Here is an 11,022-nt window from a genome sequence, read left to right on the forward strand (position 1 = left end):
TAGAACTGAATTAGAACTGAACTAGAACTGAACTAGAACTGAACTAGAACTGAACTAGAACTGAACTAGAACTGAACTAGAACTGAACTAGAACTGAACTAGAAGTGATCAAGAACTGAACTAGAAGTGATCTAGAACTGAACTAGAACTGAACTAGAACTGAACTAGAACTGAAATAGAAATGAATATAAACTAATTTAGAAATATTGCTGAAAAATTGTATATATATTATCCGATTACTATGGGCAACTTGATAGAACTTATACTTTTAATTCACGTTTTCTTTAATGCCCCGTAACTTGGCAATAAAGTGTTCTATTTGAAAAAAGCTTCTAACGATGTTTATTTGGGTTTTTCTTATAGCTTTTCGAACAAGATCCCTCCAGGCAGTTGTATAATTACCCAACCTATTTAAATCAGTTGGCAATAATGAATGCTGTGACATTTCATCAAACTTATTGTGGTCGTTAAAGTTGATGTGTTCTTTTATGTTTGGGGAGTTTGAATCTTCAGATATTTCGCATATGTAACCAATTTTAAGGTCATAACACACATCAGATATCCAGCTATAGGGCACTTCAGAGTTGTTAGTTATATAGACACATAATGGCTCTGTTAGGCTTATGTTAGGTTGATTTTTATCCCATTGTGTGTAAGAAAATTCTTGTTTTAAAGACTGCCAATAAAAAGGCATATTGTTCTCAGCAGTATTTATAGAAGCTTTGCCACCGGTCCATAAATTTGTAAATTTAACTAAAACAATTTAAATCAGGATATACTTTAAAGCTGCCTTTTATTTCAAGCTTTCATTGAAAACTTACCCTGATTACTTTCAAAAATGTTTTGCAAAAATTTACTCTTTTCTTCAGTATTTATGGTTACAAGTTGTCCGTTCTGTTGCGAACAATTGAGCCAAGCCTGATACCAGTTATACTTTAATTTTTAAAAAATATATAGGATCAGAGTCATTTTGAAAATCTGTTGACCTTTTTCAAATAAACTTACCTCTTCACTTGTTTCAATTATATATAACTCTCCATTATCGGCTCTAAATTCAACTGGTGTTGCAAATACAAAAATTATTGATTGTGCAAAAAATAAAATCACTTTTAAATTCTCTTTAGCGATGTTCATTGTTGAATATTTTATGGTGAACTGTTGACACTGAATGTTTAATTAAATTTATATAGTGAATTTTTAAATGAATTTTCTTATTGTTACAGTTTAATTCAAAAAACAAACTAAGATTGTTCATTTCGAGCATTTTTTTCGGAGAGGCTGTCCGTCTAATATTCTCAGAATTTCGAAAAATGTTAACAAATTTCTAAGAATTGGATAATTTATATATAATTTTAATGTATGATAACTTAAATCATATTAAGTTACCAAGGGGTAAGCTATATGTTCGAGGAGAGTTCTAATTCAGTTCTAGTTCAGTTCTAATTCAGTTCTAGTTCAGTTCTAGTTCAGTTCTAGTTCAGTTCTAGTTCAGTTCTAGTTCAGTTCTAGTTCAGTTCTAGTTCAGTTCTAGTTCAGTTCTAGTTCAGTTCTAGTTCAGTTCTAGTTCAGTTCTAGTTCAGTTCTAGTTCAGTTCTAGTTCAGTTCTAGTTCAGTTCTAGTTCAGTTCTAGTTCAGTTCTAGTTCAGTTCTAGTGTAGTTCTAGTTTAGTTCTAGTTCAATTCTTGTTCAGTTCTAGTTCTATCGTACTTCTAAAATTTGTTTGCTTTAGATGTAAAAAGAATTTTCTGTTTATAAAATGTTTATGCTATATTTTTGTGTGCTTTGAACCCCAACTGATCATATTCCACCCACTAGCTCTCACAAAATTTTAATTTAAACAATTATTGACGTACAAATTATCAAATAAATTAAATTAAACTGTTGACAATAGGAGATTACAGAAAAAGAATATCACTCTTATATTTATATAAATGATAAAGTAAATATGAAAATCTCACTAGTTTTCAATAGTATTTACAATAATGAAGAACATTAAGGTATGGATCAAATTAGCACTATTACTTTTAATACAGTGTGAGTTGATAGCAATGGAACCAGTCTGGTATGAGGCTAGTGATAGTGTAAAATATTTAATAGAGACTGAGGAAAAGGTAAGCGGAATGTGTCGCCTTGAAGGAAACTCGTATTTAATAGAGGAATTTATTTAAAGTTTAATTGGTATCAAGCCTGGAATGAATGTGCTCGTTATGATGCCGAACTTATAGCTATAGAGAGTGAGGAGCAGAATCGTGTTATAATAAAGTTATTAAGGGGCCTTAATGGTAAATTCCTCGAATTGAATCGGATCACGATATCAAAATAATATATTTATTCTGTTCATTTATTTTAGATAAAACTAAAAACTTATGGATTGGTGGAAATGTGATTTACGATAAAATTTCTTTTCATTGGGCTAACAATGAACAAGAGTTCACCTTTTCCAATTGGTCATTTGATGAATTGGATAAACTAGCAACTAGAAAGCAATGTGTTTATATAATGAAACATCGAAAGAATATGCCCTGGAATATTGTTAATTGTGATGCTAAAGAATTTGGTTTTATATGTAAAGAAATTATTACCAGTGGAGTAACTGAATATGCAGAAAACTTTAAAGAAAAAGTGGTTTTAAGTGGTCAAATGTATAATGGCAGTATTTATGGTTTAATTGGTTAAATTATGCATAATAACTGCAGAAAATAAATATTTTTACAAAAAAACTACATTTAGATGAAAAACTTTATAAAATAAAAAGAAATAAACATTTTCACCCCCCTTTTGACCCTGGTCGTTTGACATAAAAAACAGAATACTTTTAAATAAATAATACATTTTGTCTAAATAAAAAAAATGTGTTTGCATTAAACTATTTTTCTGCTATTTCGCAAAACACAAAAAAATTCTCTACCACAACTTAGAAAATGACAAAAAAGCCTGGAAGCAAAAACAAAATTTTATACACATTTGTTGTTGTGCATCCTTTATTTTTGCACTACTACTACTACTGCAACTATAACAAAAAGTATCAAATACTATTCCTCATTTTATTTTCCATAGAGTTTTTGCACAAGAGAAATGAAACAAAATGAAAAAATTAGGTCAAATTTGCATCACTTTTGGTTTCATACTACATTTATAAGTTGTAATGACAGGCCAACACCCAAACACCCACTACCAACAATATCATCAGTACCAGTTCCTGTATTATGTTTCCCAAGAAATATGATTAAGTGTATATTCATTTCAGCTGATAGTGTGGACAGTGCAAGGTTGTTTTTGCATATTTTATATTTTGTTTAAAACTCCTGAAATTGTTAAAGTTATTGTTTGGAGAATCAGGATTTTTTTTATTGTACAATTATTGAAAAATTCGAAGGAATTAACTCAGGAAAACTGAATTTCTTGGAGCACATGTCAAACAGAGGACTATTTACAGGAGGATATTATATACATATATATATCCTTCTTTCAACTTCTTGCAACTGTTTAATCCTTAACAATATCAATTCTGTTGAAATCAAATCATCAAAACTTCCAAATCTCTGCTTGTGCTATAGCCAATCATTCGAATGAAATTAATAACAACTTCTTTGGACCACCAACTATAAAATTATTTCTTAATAGAATAAGCACATCATTGGACCATGTATTTAAATAGCAAACGATTATATAATTTCTATTGTCTAGTCTATAGTATAGGCTATAGTATAGTCTATGGTATAGTCTAGTGCATAGTCTAGTCTATAGTCTTGTCTATAGACTAGTCTATAATCTAGTCTATAATGTAGTCTATAGTCTAGTCTATAATCTAGTATATAGTCTAGTCTATAATCTAGTCTATAGTCTAGTCTATAGTCTAGTCTATAGTCTATAGTCTAGCCTATAGTCTAGCCTATAGTCTAGTCTATAGTCTAGTCTATTGTCTAGTCTATAGTCTAGTCTAGTCTATAGTCTAGTCTATAGTCTAGTCTATAGTCTAGTCTATAGTCTAGTCTATAGTCTAGTCTATAATCTAGTCTATAGTCTAGACTATAGTCTAGTCTATAGTATAGTCTAGTCTATAGTATAGTCTAGTCTATAGTATAGTCTAGTCTATAGTATAGTCTAGTCTATAGTATAGTCTAGTCTATAGTATAGTCTAGTCTAAAAGCAAAACAAAATGTATTTATTACTAACAATTATTTTAAAATTTACTTTATTTCTCCCCATTTTAAAACGTTTTTCTATCACTTAACAGATTGATTATAAAAGTTATTTGGTTTAATCGAGGTTAAAGTTTGATCCCTCCTCCCACCACATTGATTACTATTGAATTGTTTATAATTATATATATGGCCTTCAAAATGTTTATACAAATAGAAAGATATTCAAAAGGGAAATAAAAATAATAAACTGGCCTATTAAATTGACCAACAGAAACAGATGGCAATTTAAATGGTCTTAAATGCTTAAATGTTTACGAGAAAAGAAAACTGGCTAAGAATAATAAACTTTAATTGAAGGTGGGATAAAGAAACATTGACACTTTCGCTATTTATACTTGACTGGACAAAAATAGTTTGTTAACCTTCATGTAAAACAGTAAGAAAAAAACCCTCCCAAAATTTGACAAGGCCAAAATTATGACAGATGTTTTCTTGATAAAGAAAAAATCTTTTAAACCACAACAGAGAAAAGGGAAAATGTCAAAATTATTTGGAAAATTAAATGATTGATATGTTAAGGAAAACAGCAAGATATAAATTTTTTAAAAATGCCCTTAATTATTAACAAGAAAAATTATATTTTATTAATATTGAAATATTAAGTCATAAAAGGACTTTAGAAGGAGCACCTGCAACAAACAGCGTAAGAAAGTTACCCTAAGTGTCTCACACTGTTTGTTGCAGAGTTTATAAAGAACAAACAATACAGCAACAAGAAAAAAGCAGAAACTTTCACATTTAACTGTCAATCATAATGAAATTTTGAAAAATTCTAAATTTGATTCTATTAAAGTATTCATATTATATGGGTGTTGTTAGTTGTTTGCCAAAGCGCATGTTGCCGAAATTTTACTCTCTTAATACAGCGAGAAAAAGTTTATATTCTTTCTCTTTTTTTAAAAAACTGCTAGAATGATTTGTGAGGAAAATTTCTCTTGAAATTTACGTTAAATGTTTTGTTATCCTTTATATTTGACATTCTATCTGTTATTTTATTTTCCTTTCTTTTGGTTTTCTTTTGACAATTTATGACCATAGTTAAGAATTTTCTCATTTTACTCCCTCTAATTTTTGTAAACATTACTTTCGTGGGTGTCAGATTAATCCTATATTACAGCTAAAAATAATTTGCATGAAAAAGAGAATATATATTAAAATATATACTTGTAAGTGACAACCACTTATTAGACTGCTTCCATGTAAGTAGCCAAATAATGTGGTATTAGCCAGTTGAAACTGATAACTAACTAACTAACTTACAAACTAACTCACAAACAAACAAACTAACTAATTAAATTAAACTAACTAATTAACTAACTAACAAACTAACTAACTAGCTAGCTAATTATGCTTCCATGCTTCCATGTAAGTAGCCAAATAATGTGGTATTAGCCAGTTGAAACTGATAACTAACTAACTAACTTACAAACTAACTCACAAACAAACAAACTAACTAATTAAATAACTAACTAATTAATTAACTAACTAACAAACTAACTAACTTACTAACTAACGAACTAACTAATTAACTAACTTACTAACTAACTAACTAACTAACTAACTATCTATCTATCTATCTATCTATCTATCTATCTATCTATCTATCTATCTATCTATCTATCTATCTATCTATCTATCTATCTATCTATCTATCTATCTATCTATCTATCTATCTATCTATCTATCTATCTATCTATCTATCTATCTATCTATCTATCTATCTATCTATCTATCTATCTATCTACCTATCTATCTATCCATCTATCTATCTATCTATCTATCTATCCATCTATCTATCCATCTATCTATCCCCCCAATGTATTTCGATACTTTGTCATGTGCCTACATAATTAAGTTTAATGCATTGTACTTATTCAATCGTAAACGTAATAATAGCTATTTAAAGTTGTATTGCAAATTCCTCTAAACACTATCGGAATACATACATAGCGAAAACACAACTGCATACTTAGAAATCAATAATAGTGTGAAGAATTTTCCACAAAACTGTTGTTATCAGTGACAAACAATAGTTTGAAATCCTCTTATCAGTAATAATTTGTGCAGTAATGTCATCAATTTATAACATTACAATTACAAATTCTATATAGAAATATGTAGTTATGTATATAGGGAAGTGTTTCAGCGCCACCATTATTATCGTTATCATCATTATCATCATTGCTGTTGTTAGTTGTAGTTGTACAACATCAGTATCGTCAACATCAACACCACCAATATCATTCATCCTCGTAACAACAGTCGCAGCAGTAACTCTACCAGTAATATGCCATGACAATGACATCGAAGCTATGTGTGTGTGTGTTTGTGTGATTGTACATAGGAGTAGCAGCCAGTGCCTCTACGAACCAACATTTATGTATTGTAATACTCAAACTAACAAAATAGATACTTATTTCTAAAACGAACCACTAAATTCAAGCAACTAAAACAGGCCGTTGTAGAAATATACATTCATACAAACGAACAAAGTGGATAGTATCCCCAAACTTTTAATAGAGAAAACACAAACGATTAACTCGTTTGTTTGAAAGTTTGTTCATTCGTTCTAGTCTATAGTCTTACTATACTTAGACTGATCTATAGTTTTAACTTTGAACTGTATACTTGAGAAGCCACGACTAAACATTGGTTCATAGTTTTGACTTATATACTAACTAAAATCTAATAGATGCCTACAGCTTTTTATATTGTATTAACTATAGCCAAGTTCATAGTCACGACTATAAATTAGTCTATAGTCGAGACCATAGTCTGCCGATTAGTCGAGTCTATTGTCTATTGTGAAAACAAAATGCACAAATTATACTTTAGTCTTGTCCATATAGTTTTGACTATATCCAGGTCTATCCATGGAATATCTTATATAATTTTGACATTCTAGTAAATAGTCTTACCAATGGCCTACTCTTTAGTATTGACTATAGTTTGGTTTGTATTTTTTAGCAAAATTTGGTTTGTAGCAGTTTTGACTATAGCATTTTATATAGTCCAGTCTATTGTATTCACTATAGTCTGATATATTGTCCAGTATATACTCTTACTCTATAGTCTTTACTAGGGTCTTGGTCTATACCATAGTCTAGTCTTGAATGGAATTCACTTTATAGTCTAACTACAGTCTTGGCTATAATCATATATATAGTCTGACTATAACCTATTCTTCTGTATTGGCTATAGTCGGTACATGGCCTGTCCAAGTGTCTAATCTAAGGTGTTATGTTGTTTATATTCTGGTCTATGGTCATGACTACTTGACTACAGCCAGGGCAGGAGTTTTGAATATTGTCTAGTCTACAGTCTTAATCATAATATATAGTTTTGACTTAAGTATATAGTTTAGACTTGACTACAGCTTAATCTATTGTCAAGTCAATAGTCTTGAAAATAGTATAGTCTATAATCTCGACTACAGTGTAGTCTTTAGTCTTGACTTTAGTCTAGTCTCTAGTTTTAACTTTAATGTAGATTTGACTACAGTCTTGTCTATAGTCAAATCAATAGTCTTGACTATAATCTATAGTGACGACTCTATTCTATAGTCTTGACCCTAGTCTAGTCTATAGTCAAGTCTTTAAGCTTGACTTTAGTATAGTATGTAGTTTGGCTTTAGTATAGAGTTTAGACTTGACAACAGTTTAATCTATTGTCAAGTCAATAGTCTAGTCAACTTGACTATAGTCTAATCTATAATCTTGAATTTAGTCTAGACATCTGGGATAATACCGTAAATGTCGCCTGATCTTCAGTCTTGACTATAACTGTGTTTAAGATTACATTTTGTATATTTTTATTGCTGGGATGGCAGAATAGTTCCATTTTTTGCAATTTAGGGCAAAAAAATAAACTATTTCTTTAAAAACAATGTTAAAAATATTATTTAATGAAACAAAAAACATGATTACAATAAAATATTTTAAACAATGCAACACATGCTTAAATATCGTTACAGATTTTTTTGTTTTAAAAACTACATGTGGGAAAAAAATTAAAAACAATCAGTTTTATCTAAACAATAAATTAAAAAAAATAAATTTTACTATAAATACCCCAAGCACCTTTTTTTAATTAAAAAACAATCAGAATAACATGAAAATTTTAAATATTTTAAGTTTGTTATTGGTGACGTTAGTGTCGTACGCTTCTGCTCAAGGATGTCGGGGTAGTCCACGTAAGTTTACTTTTTACTATTACAATTAAAGTAAGAAAATCCTATTAGGCTTATGTTGAATAATATTTTCTAGCAAACCCCTCCTGTTCTGGTCCCCGACATTCGGGTTGGCTTGGTATACGTTGTTCAGGAGTTCGTAGTATGTGGCACTACAATGCTGTTGCCAGACGTTGTCAACCATTACATTATTGGGGTTGTGGTGGCAATAATAATCGTTGGTGCAACCGGGCTGTCTGTGAACAAAGATGTCGACGTTAAGCGGCTGTGATCGAGATGAATTCTTTTTAGCTAATTTTGCGGAATGTATTTACTTGAAAAATATTGATTTCATCTAACATTTTCTTAATTTTTAACTAAAAAAGCTAAACTATATAAATTTTTTTCAATTTTACTATCCAGAATGTAATAATTACAAAAAAGCAAAAACCCGTCATTTAAATGCACTTAGCTAGGGTTTTAAAGTATTCGTCATTCTAGAAAAAACTGTCATCAGTGAAAAACGCAATATCAAATCAAAAACTGAATGTGAAAAAAACCAAATTAAAAATGAATAAGTATTTGATAAAAAAATTGATATCAGTGGCACACAGACACACTATCTGACAAAAAATATTAAAAAAAAGGAAACGTTACTTAAACATCAAGCAATGTGTAGGTGAACTGGGTGTTTTAGAAAAAAACATCAACTACACTAACTATCGAGTCGTTAGTTTGGTTTAACCCCTGTATTTTTGTAATAACAAACATTTACACAAATATGGGTCATAGATTCATAGAATTATGTATGTCGTCATAAAGACTAGGGCATAAGTAAAAACCTGCAAATAAGGGTTTTTCATTTCAAGAAGTTTTTGGGGGTTACTCTGATCTTATAATGTGATTTACAGCCTTGCTTATAGACACATGGGTAGTCTTGACTATAGACTGATCTAAAGTCTTGACAATAGACAGATCTATAGTCTTGACTATAGACTGATCTATAGTCTTGACTATAGACTGATCTATAGTCTTGACTATAGACTGATCTATAGTCTTGACTATAGACTGATCTATAGTCTTGACTATAGACTGATCTATAGTCTTGACTATAGACTGATCTATAGTCTTGACTATAGACTGATCTATAGTCTTGACTATAGACTGATCTATAGTCTTGACTATAGACTGATCTATAATCTTGACTATAGACTGATCTATAGTCTTGATGATAGACTGATCTATAGTCATGACTATAGACTGATCTATAGTGTTGACTATAGACTGATCTATAGTGTTGATTATAGACTGATATATAGTCTTGACTACAGACTGATCTATAGTATTGATAATAAGCTGATTTGTAGTCTTGACTATAGATATTGTCATTACTTTAGATTAATCTAATGTCGTCAAAACAGATCGATCTATAATTTTGACTCTAGAAAATTTTCCCAAATTTTGATTGTATCAAATCAAACAAAAACAAATTTCCCAAGAAATTGCCCCATTGTAAAACCCTACACGTACTACAACTAAAGCTCAATGAGTTTTAAATATATCTGTTACTACCACCATGACCAATCGACCAACAATACAACCAATTAAGCCAAGTATGAGTTTGGTAAAAATACACATTTTATATTAATAGAAAAAAAAAACGTTTATGACAGGAAACAAACACAGCGACTGCCACAGAAAATTATCAATAAAGGGCAGGAATTGTCATTGTGATGATAACGACGTTGTCAAATTAATGAAGTAACTGATAAGCTTAATGACAGTAGTAGTTGAATTTGAAATTATGAAGCTTAACGGTTGCAAATGATTATGAGGGGACTGACAGCGATTGATACTGTTAGTGATTGCGGTACATAAGGTAAATGGAAATTAGACTTTTTTTAGAAAGGATCAAATTTAAGAATCACTTGCATGTATATTAAAAGAAACTATTTTTAGAGTCCTGCAAAGTTGTTGCTGATAAAGTTCTTTCAATTCGATTAACACCTAACTCTTTTACCTTTACTTAGGTCTAAAGTGTTTGTATGTGTGTAGATATGTATAAACACCCTTCAATGGAATGGTGCTTTATATTTATCTTTTGTTATTTAGTAGTTTCAATTGTTGTTCAAATTAATGATTATCACTAGATACTTGGACGGGGGTTGACGTTCTACGATTGACATTGTTATGTTGAGGATTTTTTGTTAGCGTTAAATGAAAAGACAATTTTAAACTTACTATTTGGGTGATAATTAAAATTCAAATAATGATTTCATGTTTAACCTTTCATTCTATTGAAATTTGATAATTTCCATTGAAATTGTTATTTTTGTATTAAATACTTCAAAGTGGGAACATTTTGAAAATTTAATTGATGTTCAATTGTAGACTTAAAGAAAATTTAATCCTTTTTTATTTGTTTTGTAATAATAAAGGATTATTTGTTTCTGGGGGTTGAAAGAATTTCATTGTTTTCCTTTTTTGTTAAGAACATTTAGTTAGACTTAACTATTCTTTTTCTGTTGCACCCTACACCAGTATAGTAGGGTGGGTATTTAGCATTTGTACTGATGTTTGCAACGCGCAAAAATATTGGTCTACATTCACCTTTAAATATATCAATCGAATCACTTGTTGAATCGATTA

General features: G+C 29.8%; 3 protein-coding genes across 3 annotated transcripts; 2 read left to right on the plus strand and 1 right to left on the minus strand.

The window, feature by feature from the left end:
- Positions 1-212: 212 nt before the first annotated feature.
- LOC111682305 (lectin subunit alpha-like) lies at positions 213-1,141 on the minus strand. The gene is made up of 3 exons (XM_023444222.2): positions 1,006-1,141; positions 822-933; positions 213-753 (listed from the first exon to the last, which is right to left on the minus strand). Exons 1-3 carry the CDS (start codon positions 1,132-1,134, stop codon positions 269-271), a joined length of 726 nt encoding a protein of 241 aa, XP_023299990.2. The 5' UTR covers positions 1,135-1,141; the 3' UTR covers positions 213-268.
- An 809-nt stretch (positions 1,142-1,950) lies between these two features.
- LOC111682303 (lectin subunit alpha-like) lies at positions 1,951-2,851 on the plus strand. Its single transcript, XM_023444221.2, has 3 exons — positions 1,951-2,111; positions 2,171-2,282; positions 2,351-2,851. The coding sequence occupies exons 1-3, from the start codon at positions 1,983-1,985 to the stop codon at positions 2,674-2,676; spliced, it is 567 nt and encodes a 188-aa protein (XP_023299989.2). The 5' UTR covers positions 1,951-1,982; the 3' UTR covers positions 2,677-2,851.
- Positions 2,852-8,309: 5,458 nt separating this feature from the next.
- LOC111682302 (male accessory gland serine protease inhibitor-like) lies at positions 8,310-8,788 on the plus strand. The gene is made up of 2 exons (XM_023444220.2): positions 8,310-8,397; positions 8,471-8,788. Exons 1-2 carry the CDS (start codon positions 8,316-8,318, stop codon positions 8,653-8,655), a joined length of 267 nt encoding a protein of 88 aa, XP_023299988.2. The 5' UTR covers positions 8,310-8,315; the 3' UTR covers positions 8,656-8,788.
- The last annotated feature ends 2,234 nt before the right edge of the window (positions 8,789-11,022 follow it).

This window comes from Lucilia cuprina, chromosome 3, assembly GCF_022045245.1.
Source record: "Lucilia cuprina isolate Lc7/37 chromosome 3, ASM2204524v1, whole genome shotgun sequence".
NCBI lineage: Eukaryota > Metazoa > Arthropoda > Insecta > Diptera > Calliphoridae > Lucilia > Lucilia cuprina.

Coding starts and splice junctions, on each gene's coding strand:
- LOC111682305 (XM_023444222.2), bottom strand. CDS start 1,134: ATGAACATCGCTAAAGAGAATTTAAAAGTGATTTTATTTTTTGCACAA. Junction 934..1,005: donor TAATTGAAACAAGTGAAGAG/GTAAGTTTATTT, acceptor TAAAAATTAAAG/TATAACTGGTATCAGGCTTG. Junction 754..821: donor CATTTTTGAAAGTAATCAGG/GTAAGTTTTCAA, acceptor AAATTGTTTTAG/TTAAATTTACAAATTTATGG.
- LOC111682302 (XM_023444220.2), top strand. CDS start 8,316: ATGAAAATTTTAAATATTTTAAGTTTGTTATTGGTGACGTTAGTGTCG. Junction 8,398..8,470: donor AGGATGTCGGGGTAGTCCAC/GTAAGTTTACTT, acceptor AATATTTTCTAG/CAAACCCCTCCTGTTCTGGT.
- LOC111682303 (XM_023444221.2), top strand. CDS start 1,983: ATGAAGAACATTAAGGTATGGATCAAATTAGCACTATTACTTTTAATA. Junction 2,112..2,170: donor TAATAGAGACTGAGGAAAAG/GTAAGCGGAATG, acceptor ATTTATTTAAAG/TTTAATTGGTATCAAGCCTG. Junction 2,283..2,350: donor GTTATTAAGGGGCCTTAATG/GTAAATTCCTCG, acceptor CATTTATTTTAG/ATAAAACTAAAAACTTATGG.